We start from the raw sequence: 12,745 nt of genomic DNA on the forward strand, positions 1-12,745 counted from the left end.
GTAAAATTTGATTCGAATTTTGAAAACATGTTCACCCTATAAAAATTTATTCCAATCTATAAAATTCATCTGCTCTTTAAAATACATTCGAATCTAAAAACATTGCATTGCGTATTGCCATGTTCTGTGCATGAAAGAAATATTGTATTGAAAAAGGCTACATTTGCTGTACTTTTATTTATAAATTAGTTTCCTTGGGCCGACATATTTAAATTTCAACAAATTTGTATCCCCAATTTCATGTTCAAAAAATAAGTTTTTTTCCCAATAAGGACCCTTCCATGCAATTTTCCAGTTTCGTTGTGCAATATTCCCTTCAATCCCTTTCCTATTCACTCTCCTCTGTAGAATAGGTCAAACTGGGCCAGAATTTTACTCCAAACATGTTCCATATTCATACATTTCCAGCGGTGTGCAATCTTTTTCGTTAAATCCATTGTGTCCTTGGATCGGACGGTACTGTTCATTTTTATTATATCATCAATGTTTTGTGGTATTCGTTTTCTTTGTACGTATTTCACAGACGTTCTTACTTCAATATATACCCACATAGGTCTACATATAGACCCACGCACAGAAAACCTTACAATAAAAATAATAATTCTGAGAAAACAATAATTTTTTATTTCACATACTTAGTGAATACACACGAAAACGCACATCAAATCCAAAACCATATTTATAATGATACGTTTCTTTATTTCGAATTTACATGAGCCCCTCACAAAACCGTCAAACACTTCCCTACACTAATGGAATATTTCCGTTCCTCATTTTACGTTAATGAGGGACACGTGGAGCTAAATCCAGCCTTCTGATTGGTCGAGAGGCTGCCAAAAATTGGCAAAATATCTGTGCATCAATTTGTGCACTTAAGAGACAGTCTAAATAATTTTGTTGTTGTTGAGAAGTCAATGCTTGGTTTCTCTGATTCACTTTCTATTGTCCCGGTTTTTCTTTTATGATAAATCGCGACCTGATCACGGGAAGCAAATTCTTTAACTACGTGGGCCATTTTCGCCGCTACATATACACTGTACATATCACATATACATATAATACAGTGCAAGAAGGGGATGATTTCAAATCGAAATATTGCAAAATCTTTTGACAAATTATATATATTTCGGTATGCATTGCTACAGACAACATACTAAATTTGTACACGGTTAATGTATGCAGATTATTTAAATCATGAGATGGTTCCCTGAATCTTTCAAAATCCTCCACTCTGCAGGAAACCAAAGGTATATTCTTCGCGCTTCAACTTTCAATGGAGGCCAAGACCAATGTATTGCAAAGCACTACAAGTAGCTGGTCTCTTCCTCAATTCTGACCAGTTAACCAAGTCCTTTTTTGTGGACTCTGAAGGATCTAGGAGTGGTGACACTTACTGTCATGTATGCTTTCCTCTTTGATTAACAATAAACAATCATTTCCTTGAAAATTTATCTTCCTGTGTAAGTGAATAAACGATTGAACTCTTAACCAAAAGCACCCTGTTTTTTTGTTTTTAAATATGCGTGGATTCATAACATTGATGTCGTAAAAAAAAAAAAATTACTACAATCTGAACTCACAATAGATATATTGCAGCACACCGTTAAGAGTAGGGTGGTCGGCGACGCATGTATATTTTCAAAGATGGATTTGCAAAGAACTGGTTTCAACACGGTCAGCTCTTTTGACGTCAATGTCGTGTGTTTCCTGCAAGTGGACGCTGAAACTATAATTTGTTGTCGGTGCAATAGTAAAAGAATAATCCAAAGTGTAAAAACTCCCCTAGCAGCTATCAGATCCCAGGATAATAATACATGTACTTCTAAATACTAAATGAAAAACGTAACCCTATTCAAATTAATGGGACAAATTTGAACAAATTTGAGGTAAATTCAAAAACCAACCAAAAGGTGATATTTCTGCAAATTCCGGCCGCCCATAGGACCCATTCAATTGCAATGCTGTTAGCAAAGGTTAAAAGCGCATGAATTAATTGCGGCTGTATTTAGACAAATCCAGCAATTCAACAGACATTCCTGGTGGCCCCCTTTAATGGCGAAGAGAAGTGTGTCGGGTTTCGTGTGGACCGAGTGTCATGGGATTGAGGCTCTGTACACTAAACCATAGCCGTTACCACAAAACGTCTTCAATAACTGGTGAAAATGTGGTCTCAGATCCTGGAAACATAGTTTCCAATCATTTTGTGGTAAATTTTGGCACGTGATCCATGCAATTTAGTTACATTTTGTTTATTTATGTACTATACTATGACAAAATATACGGCAGTGTCCTTGTATGCCAAGATCGGTGCCGGGGAGTGAAGATTTCTCTGATAAGGGCTTCCAGGAGTCCTAACAGCATTTTCGGTCCTACTCGTTAACAACTAGGCTACACGTTTACGCAGTCCCCACAACATAAGAACTACGAGTGAGTTTGGATGAGTGCATTATCACAAAATAAAATTTATCTAAATCTATTCTTTTTATATAAAGAAATTACAAAACTCAAGAACACCGCACAACATCTGAAATTGAAATTAAAAAATGTCATTTGAAAATACATTTAGAAACACACCAAGTATTTCACAAATTACTGACGTGACTTTGAAGCATGATTTCATTGATTTTGACTGCACACGAAAACGTTAAAGTGATAAATACGAGAGCAAAAACCTTCCTACGACGACTGAGAATATTTTCATAAAAATGTTTAGCCTACTTCAGGGTTACCTCTACATGTATTTACATAATTATTGATGACTCATTAACTTTAAGTCAAGGCCAGACCCTTCAGACGTTACTGAAAGTCACAATCAGTTTTCCAGGACAACACATTTGATTAAATTTGAATAAACAAACTTTTAAGCTACTAGTGTATACAAACTTTCTTACTCACCACAAAATGAAATTCAATACGGCACCGTGGCAGAGACTTCTACAATCTTGGAATTCACACCAATGGCACCCAGCAAAATAAATCTTACAGTCCTCTTTAGAAAGTGGCCTGAGCAGCATATTAATATACAGGCCTTTAACTCGTATCGCACAACAGAAATCAATAGAAAGTGCTTACAATTTCACCCAGGGTGAGTCCCTCTACAGTATGGGACACAAAACACTGTCAATGTGCTCTAGCCAATGCACGCTACATGTGTAAAGAAAACATTGAACAGTGTCCGTAAGACTCATTTTGTGGTACCTAGCCACACGTGGATTAGTCATTTTTGTCCCTAAAAAGGCTCAGTGAGCAACCCGTCACATCTGACAAAGGCAGAGATATGTAGGCCATTGCCAGTGCTGTTTTGGACCCTTGCAAATTCAAAAGCATTACAGTTTTTGTGCAAACTCTGGTGAAAGTTAAGAAAAATTTATTCAATGGATGATCTTATGAAAACAAGGTACAGGGCCACATATTATTACTGGGAGCGCCCTCTTGTGACGGACAGGCAACCGAGTAAAATCCTATTTGGATTTTTATCTGCAATTTTGTTTGAAACAATATGTAGGTGCAAGGTATTGGCTGCAGCTTTCTGTCTTAAGGCTGATATAATTCAAATACCAGTAAACTGAATGTTTGAATATTCAAGAATCCATTCAACTGATTAATTGTTTGATTCCCCATAAAAACTGAAAACAAAACCATGATTTATACATACATAAAACTAAAAAAAAGACAAAACCGAAGGAATTATTTTTTAGCCTAATATAAATTTGGGGCATATGCAATCAGCTGCCTTTAAGTTTACGTGTAACAAATATGCTTTTAATGCATGTTAGTAGCCAGACAACTACATTTTTCCCTTTTGTATTTAACTAACTTCCACTTCCAAATATTCAATTTCAAAAATATATATTTGAATATTCAATAATTGATTGAACATCTGAATAGTTAATTATCTGTCATGGCCTATTACGAATTGTGAATAATGAGCAGTGATTATGGTTTGTAGGACATGGCAAGGCTCATGAAGTCTTCATAGTTGATTTGAATTTTGCCGTTGAGATTTGTGTCCCGTTGCTTGAAGGCGTCTGTCAGTGAGCGCAGTAAAACACAGATCTGGATGAAGTCATCAAATTTGACTGAGCGCCGCGATAGCCGATCATACTTGATGATGGTTGCCTGGCAGAAGTTCAAGCTGACACGGAAGCCCATCTCGTTCAATGCTGCGCCAAATAAACAAAATGGTCACAAAAATGTAGGCTGGATTCGAACTTGCAACTTCCAAAACAGTACACCCTTAACACTGAACTTTATCAAGTTGAACCCTTTCTGCATGTAATAAAGTCCTGAGGACTTTCAAAATTACCTTGTTTTAACTGGAACCTTGAATTGAACCAGGAAACAAAGAACACAAAGACTTGGGACCTCAAGTTTTTATTGTAACAAGTGGGATTCTTATCATTGGAGTTTGTAACTCCATGTTAGTTCCCTCCGACTTTGATTCTGTCAAAAATTGCTAAATCCTGCCAAATACAAACACTCAATAAAAGCAGTCGACTGTAGTGGAATCTGGGCCTGTCACTTTCAAAATGCCTTACTAGGAACTCACCAACTAAGCCCCCCAACCCTATTTTACCCTCTCTCTGTCAGTGTCAAGGTGTGTTTTAAAACTTTAAAATGAACTGAGTCCTAGTTTCAAGTACATGTATTGTACTTTGCACGACATTTTGGCTGGTAATTTCTTTTCATTTCATTAGTAGACATATGTCCATGGTAGTAAATTTCACAAAAACCAATTTGAAGAATTTTGCACTGGATAGTAATCACTACTTGCTTTTACTCTGAACATATCTATTGGATTCTAGTCATTTCAGGCTTTTAAAAACTACATGTAACATGAATAAGGGAAAGCTCTTTCAGGCCACTTAGCAATCATAAATATCATCGGGGGGGGCGGGCAAAAATTTCAGACTTCAAAGATACCTTGCAAGATGAATCAAGTCGAGATACAATAAATGCTTCACGATAGCACTGACTGGTTTGCTGGTTCAGTGTCTACCACTTACCCGTCATCAATTCCTGCGCATCAATGTTGCCCGATCTGTCACGGTCGTAGCGCTCGAAGACTCCTCTCCATTGCTGGATATACATCCAGAGGGAACTAAACTCTTGCAGGTTGATTGTACCGTTGTTATCTCTGTCAAACATCCCTGGAGAAGAAAAACCAATTGAGAAAAATCACGGTGGACATTTTCCATTCAGAATGTTCTCTGTCATAATAACGTATATTTAGACCAATTAAATGATTGATTATTTTTGGTCATACAGTTGCCTATTTCTGCTGCAAGGAATAGGAATTAACCACTTCCTGTCGGGGAGCCCGGTTTTGGGCACCTTTTGTTTACACGCAGAGCCGGGGTGCCCATTTTTCGCCTTCCATTTTTTGAAGGTAATCCGGCACTGTTTGGAAACAGTATACCACTGTTGTGGGGATAGCGTGCCCGCGGATTAGCACTGCCGACAAAAGTGCTCCAGGGCCCCATGGATGAGCAACACAGCGCCGCCGCTCGCTAATCCAGCTGCGTATGAAAAGATGCTACTGGCATTCACTGGAACAAAGGATATTATGTAACACCACACAATTCTGGGATCTCTTTTACAGGGCTGCAGGCCTAGGCTGAATACTAAGGCGGTTGCTTGACAGATTAGAGTAGCCACCAGAGAGTTGTTTGTGTGGGTGTAAATGTCCAGTAAATGAACATATGAATGTTTGAAGAACTTTGAAAATGGAAAATCTTGAAAAGATACCGCCATCACATCCCGCCCAAGAGAAATCCACCCAGCAGGTAGTGGTTAAAAGTTCCCCGTTCCTTTTTAAGATGTTTCACTCAATACTCGACGTCTTTGTTAAGCTTTGTATGCACGAACAACAAACATAACACTCCTTTTGTCATTTTTTATAAATTTAAGAGTTGAGAAAGCACTTGTAACAATTGGCCCTATTCACAAGTCAGGCATGTTGGATTGAAAGATACGTTAACTTGTTTATTTTTAGCATCTGAGAATGAAACTGAAAGCACTGAAGTAAACTGGCCCTACAAATGAATGGTCCTTTTGATTAATCATATCAAAATGTTTTAAGCCAATTAAAAAAATTAAAGTGAGGCATGGAACCCAGAAGAGTCTGGCACCACCCCATTCAACAAATTATGTTGAATAAAATAGACTCTAGGAACCAATTCAAAATGGCTTTGGCGTGACTCCAATTTATCTACTCCATCTTTTGCCCTTACATCAATGCTTATACAATATTCACAATGCATTCTCAGTGTGGTAAGAAAGTCTACACTAGATGCAGAAAATTGGTATACATTGTACACCGTTGTGATTGGTAACCTGCTTCGGTTGAGTATTGGAACACTGTCTTTGCAAAGCCAATTTTTCCTCCATCTTACCTATCATTAATCTGCATGTCTCGGCGTTAAAGTGGGACCAGTTGTTGTTGGTCAGTGCCTGTTGGAGTTCCATGGCGGTGATGCTGCCTGTCCTGTCCTGGTCAACAGCTAAGAACCACTGGTAGACCGTCGGGTCAACACCAGGGGGTGGCCCCCCAGCTGGTGCTCCGTAACCTGTCCCCAAATGTACAGACTCAGGCCCCATTTCTCACTGGTCACAAACACTCTCATGCATAGTTGCAGTTGAGCCCTTTAACAAGTCTAGCCACAAGTCCATTCCCAGCACCAGTCATAAGAAATAGGTTGAATCCCTACAAAGGAATGCTTTCGTCACAAATCATTTTAACGGCTTGTGACTTGGGTTAAGATTGTTTGACTCGTGATGGACTTGCAAGGAGCTCTGATGGATTCGATTACTAGCAAGCATAATATGATATCATGAAGGAATCTTAATTCTTTCATTTATTTTTCTATTAAAGCCAGAGCCCAAATAAATAATAAAAAGTCAAATTTTTTTTGTGCGGTTAAGGAGTCTGGCAGATAATGCCAGGACATCCCTGGGTTGAGCCAAAAATTACATGAGAACCAGTGACCGGTGGTTAACAGTGCATGGTGTTTTCCCTGTTGACTTTGGGCCAAGTTCACAGAATTGCTAGCTTATGATATTGCTTAGTGCAAAAAATACTTGCTTAACAAAACTGGTTACCAATCGCAGAGTCACAGAATGTGTACTGCTTGTGGTTGGTACCCACCTAATTTCACTTCACGTAAAAATATTGTTTGGCTAGACAAGGTGCTTGACTTTTTTGGTAAGTTAGCTGCTACTGCGCTCTGCTTCATTTGAAAAGTCTTACCTTGCTGGCCGTAGCCGCCAGAAGGGGCACCGTAACCAGCTTGACCAGGTGGTGGGGCACCGTAGCCAGGTTGCCCTGCCGGTGGTGCGCCATACCCAGCGGGGGCACCATACCCGGGTTGTCCCCTTGGTGGTGCATACCCAGGCTGGCCTGGTGCTTGGGGTCTGTACTGTGATGAGGGTGGGGCTCCGTAGCCTTGCTGCCCAGGGGGTGGGGCTCCATAGCCTTGCTGCCCAGGGGGTGGGGCTCCATAGCCTTGCTGCCCTGGGGGTGGGGCTCCATAGCCTTGCTGCCCTGGGGGTGGGGCTCCGTAACCTTGCTGCCCTGGGGGTGGGGCTCCGTAACCTTGCTGCCCAGGAGGTGGGGCTCCGTAGCCTGGTGTCTGACCCTAATGACAAAATGAAACAAAAATTGGATGGCACTGGGTTTAGGTTACTTTTGATGCCCTTCTACTGTGTCTTCAGAAAAAGTATAGGCCGTGTAGCCCACACGTAAGCCCACAATAATACCAACTCTAAATCTGTGAAATTACAGTTGTTCAGTGCAAATCTTCACTATCCAAAGCTGTGGATTTTGTGCACTTTAAATGACCTCATTACAAGATGATAAATAGACCTATGGGATTAGGCCAATTTACATATTTCCATAACTTGCACTGAACACAGCCATTCATAGCGCAAGTTGCTGACTTGAGAATTTGCAACTAGGCCCAGACAATAGGCAGCATATAGGCCTTACATGTAGCAACCATCTTTGAAGACGAAGTGTGCGATGTGTTTGGATCATCTTGGTCAAAAGAATGAGAGGGTTACTGGGTGGTGAGTAAAAGCTCAAATTTAGATTTAAAGAGATATGCACCAGTTTCAATGGCTATTTTGAGGAAGATTTGATTGAGAAAGTGGTTTTTTAAAAAACGTAAATGCACCCTGATTTGACATAACTGGGCTGCATTAAAAAACCCATGGCATTACAAACCCATAAAAAGTCGTAGGGCTGCAAGTCACACGTACTCGTAGCCTTAGGTTCCATGTGTGCAGTCTACTAATTCAAGTGAGAATTTCTGGCCAGCTCATTAGCATTGAAAGTGCCCCCACAGTGTCCATTGAAAAAGGAGATTGTATAGCCCCCAAAATGGTGAAATTGTGTAAATATTTGCCAGGATCAACTCCCTGGGTCTTTTAAAAAAACTGGACTTTCATCTGAGAGCCGAATGGCTAAACAATACAGTTAAAAAATGGTCCTAAGTGCCCGAGAAAATTGAGGGAAAAAATGTTGCATCTTGACTCCACTTCAGCAGTTGTGTACAAAGTCTATGGGGAGTGAAGAGAATTTTCTAAGTATTTCCCAACAACATCAGTAAATGTTTCTCAGTCCAGAATTCTTGTCTTTCCAGCATTTCTGTAATGATTGACTTTATTGAGATGATATAGGCATCATGAGAAAAGTCAGGATGCAACATTTTTTCCGAATTGAAAAATGGCCGCAAGCAGACTATGGAAAATCACTTTTTGGGGGTGATTTTGTATTGTTCGAAAAACTAAAAATGTAGGCATATGGGCCTAGTGTAACGGTGTCTACAGTCACCACAGGTTCTGATGGCAATGTGGGAAGGAGAGACATCAGCAGAGGCTCATTAATTACAATCAACAACAATCACATTTATTCCAATAAATGATCAACTCACAGGAGCCATCTTGACAAGCCATGAGACTTGCCTTCCCATAATGCAATTCTACATAGACTGGTAAATTGTCCCATTACATTAGGCCTTAATTGGTTCACCCACAGAAAACTGAAAAGATAAAGAAAGATTTGGTATCAGACAATAATTTAATTTGTGTTTAAGACACCTCAAGGACGTTGGTATGCATATTATTGGGTCCTGAACAGTGCTGATTTTACAATGGCATGAATGGGGCTTAAATTACAGTGGACTAAGCCACGGAGGAAGGAATGACTAGGCCTACAACTTACAAGACAGTACACTCACTAGACGCGTCGGTAGACCTCATGGCCGGGAGAAGTCCCAACCCTTTACTAACTTTTTGTTACGTTTTGCCATTTCTCCTGAAGACCTTTCGGTTAAAGTACCACAGCGTAAAAATATTTAAATCGACAGAAGTAAATGCGTATATTTCCTATAGACCACAAACTCTAATTACTTAGGTCATTTTACATGTTTTATGTCATTTCACTTACGTACGACATTGTGCTTGCAGAATTGTTGACAAGGGATGAAGATTTTTCCCGACATGTGCCCGATTAGCTCTCGCAGATTATCACATGCATGAAAGCAAGCACCAGACTACACCCACATTTTCCGGAAAATCAACAAGAGAGGGCGTCGAGTCGGTCACCTTTTTAGGCTGGACTACACCCGCCGTACCAAGTACATGTACATGTACGAGCCCATAGGGGTGCAGTGTCTCAATTCAAGGAAAATTCTCCGCCAGCCGGATTGTTTTAAAAAGAGGGGTCAGTTTGGGCCAAGAAATGGTGGGATTGTGTCAGCATGGCCCCCAGGATCATCTCTGTAGATTCACGGACCCCCCTCTGGGGGCAAAGCAGACAAAAATGGGATTGAAAATTAGTCAGAAGAGCCCGAGGAAAGTGAGGGATGTCATTTGAAAAACGGCCGCTGGGAGGGCTTGGCAACATTCACTTTTTGGGGGTGAGTTTGTTTGGGGCGGATAATAAAAAAAAATCATTGGTTAAGCTACTAAAAATTGAAAATCAAATGAAACCTTAAGGACCAAACAACACATTGTTTTTTTGTTTGAGAGGCCTCAGGGACTTCAGTTGCCTGCCATGGGGCTCCAAACTTGGTTGACTTTACACTATTTTCAATGGAGCTTGAATTGGTTCAGTGCACCCATAGAGTTGCACAACACAATACGCGCATAGCGTGCAAACTCGGACCGAAATAGCGCCGCCTGTTGACTCTCATGAAGAGGTTGGCCTCCGTTTTTTCATTGGAAATTGAAGATTCTGCAGTGGTCAGAAGATCACTTTTCGTTTCAATTTCATGGGGGTTAGCCATGAAAAAAAATTTCTATTCGCCTTCCAAAGAATATACCCCTCAACTATAAGTGAAACTAAGCGCTCATTTCTGAATGTAGCCGCCCACCTCTATCCAAAATAGGTCCGCAATTTAGGGCTTTTTGTGAAAGAAATACCCCGAACTAGAAACTGCTATTCCTAAATAGAAATATTTCTATGATACTTCCTGATTATGGTTTGTCTTGTTGTGTGGGATAAAAAAAAATTAATGAGCTCGCGCGCAGAAATCCAACCATTTGGTGGAATGCACCCTTTACTCACATCTCAGCTGGACCATGGGTCGAGTTTGGGCCGGGACTGTTATTATTGAGTGGACATGGGTCTCTTGTTCTCGCGCTCGAACGGTGGGAAAAGACCCAAGAAGACTGTTCTTGGAGCAGGATCACACACCACCTGCTCTTTGGGGCTTTGCACAAACACACGGAAAATTCGTGAGAGTTTGATATTGGAACAGCCACAAAAATAGTGAAATGCCTTTGCAAAGCTGGAGACAATGCATGGGAATTTTGCAAAATTTACAATACTAATTGTCCGTAACACAGAAATCAATGTTTCTTTTTAAATAAAAAAGAATTCAGCACAGTTTATCAAACATTAACTCGGCGTTCTCCGTCCATGACATTGTCTGACATCTAAAACGCTCATTGTAAGCCTATAAAATTAGAAAATAGCTAAAAGTACTTCCGTTTATCGATGATGTACTGTTTGATGTCCCGTTAATCCTTATGTGAAAGAAAATAGGGGAATCATGCAAGCAGTTAAGAAACGAAACGAGGCCAAAATTTTGCATGACCGTGTAAAGATTCGTGAATCTCGGCAACTTCAATTACAAATCCACAATTTTCATGGGCTTTTTAACAATAGGTGGGCGGTTGAAGTGCAGAAGTTCATACCGACGGAAACGCACCAAAGACGGTAACGTTTAGTCGTGGAAGGAGGCCACAAGCACACCATCCAATAACACGTTTAAACTTGCAATGATATGGCTAAGTATTAAAATTATCAATTTATAGGCCTCTTTCTGTCTTATTTTCCCATCTGCACTTAATTAATCAATTTATTTTCCAATGCCAAATTTAACATACAGTAGTACATGTTGGCCTCATTGGTTGTTTAGTCATAGCTAAACAATTTAATAGGTTAATAGCTCCTTACTTTCGACAATAAAGGATCAACCAAAGAATCGAAAAAACGGAAGCATCCATCCAAAATCTTAAAAAAAAAAGAAAAACGACTTCCGGCATTTGAAAATGTATAGTTGAAGTATTTGAAGACATTCAGGTTGCCCACGATACACGTTGTTTCAGAAAGTGTCTTGCCGGACCAATACACTTTAATAATCACTTTTGATTAAACAGCGCCACCCAGATGCCTGGTATGCTCAAAATCTGGACCACTGAGCCGCTCATCTTTTTTCCGCTCCTTATTGTCTCAAAAATAGAACAATGAAAAAAAAAGTTCACGGTTCAGAAGAATTTCAAATGAGCAGCAGCATTTAGAGGCACATACGGCGCGAATTCAGTGTACAAAATCTGTAGCCAATTGCTCATTAGAAGTGGTTGCTAGAGCCATGGAGGATGCTAGAGGGCTGAAGTACAAAATTTGCAATACACACATCGATGCTGTACATAAGCTTTGAGCCACTTCTTTGAGTCACCTGAGTTCTGACCTCAGGGGAAAGCATACTCGTAATAGAGGAGGTTTGTTCGACCCAGAAAGGTCACAGACAAACCACATCCAATATGGCGGCATATGCGAACGTTCCGTGAAGCCGCTTCCGAATGACGTGGCTGCGGCAAGAGGTAACACGTACTTGTGAGAGAAATGCGGTAAGCCACTGACATGCAGTTTCCATATTTCCATAGGTGTATTTTTTCAGCCGTTGGAAGTGATTCATACACGGCCTCAGACTCACAAGGTCGTAATTTTTAAGTGCATATGCGCCAGTGTGGTAACAATAAATATGGGGAACAACGCTGATGGTTTTGTCTGTTTGGGGCAGTCTGCTACCAGTCACTACAAAGAAGAGAAACGATTCTCCCCAACGACAGAGAATTCTCAGTAAGATGAGGCCCCCCAGAACAAAAAATGGACGCTTGAAACCTCCGGCCTGTTGAAGCAACAAAGTATTGAAGTTAAGCCTACAGATTTTTTTTGTTGGGGGGTAGGTGTTAATTTTTAGATAAAGTTTCTTCAAGGGGTTTCCGCTTATTGTTATGGTACCAGCCTGTAAGGTTTATTGGCTGGTGTATTGTGGTCATTTGCGCAAGGACTGCGGTGTTTGTGCGCAAAACGTGGGCGGAGTTCAAGGTAGGTAGTAGCGTAACTAAGATGTGGCTGGATCTGACAACGGGAAAATCTGTGAGACGGTTTACTTACGTTGAAAAGCAGCCCGCCTAAAATTGGACCGACGGTAAACGACAAACCGGCCATTAT

General features: G+C 40.4%; 1 protein-coding gene across 1 annotated transcript; it reads right to left on the reverse strand.

Annotated features, from left to right (window-relative positions):
* Window positions 1-601: 601 nt before the first annotated feature.
* Window positions 602-9,592, reverse strand: LOC110985067 (programmed cell death protein 6-like). The gene is made up of 5 exons (XM_022245796.2): window positions 9,449-9,592; window positions 7,250-7,637; window positions 6,396-6,569; window positions 5,007-5,150; window positions 602-4,163 (listed from the first exon to the last, which is right to left on the reverse strand). Exons 1-5 carry the CDS (start codon window positions 9,455-9,457, stop codon window positions 3,937-3,939), a joined length of 942 nt encoding a protein of 313 aa, XP_022101488.1. The 5' UTR covers window positions 9,458-9,592; the 3' UTR covers window positions 602-3,936.
* Between the last annotated feature and the right edge of the window lie 3,153 nt (window positions 9,593-12,745).

This window comes from Acanthaster planci, linkage group LG02 (assembly GCF_054643075.1).
Source record: "Acanthaster planci isolate LZ-2023a linkage group LG02, COTS_SCS, whole genome shotgun sequence".
Taxonomy (NCBI): domain Eukaryota; kingdom Metazoa; phylum Echinodermata; class Asteroidea; order Valvatida; family Acanthasteridae; genus Acanthaster; species Acanthaster planci.

Coding starts and splice junctions, on each gene's coding strand:
- LOC110985067 (XM_022245796.2), bottom strand. Junction 6,570..7,249: donor TGGCGGCTACGGCCAGCAAG/GTAAGACTTTTC, acceptor ATTTGGGGACAG/GTTACGGAGCACCAGCTGGG. Junction 4,164..5,006: donor TGCGCAGGAATTGATGACGG/GTAAGTGGTAGA, acceptor TATTTGGCGCAG/CATTGAACGAGATGGGCTTC.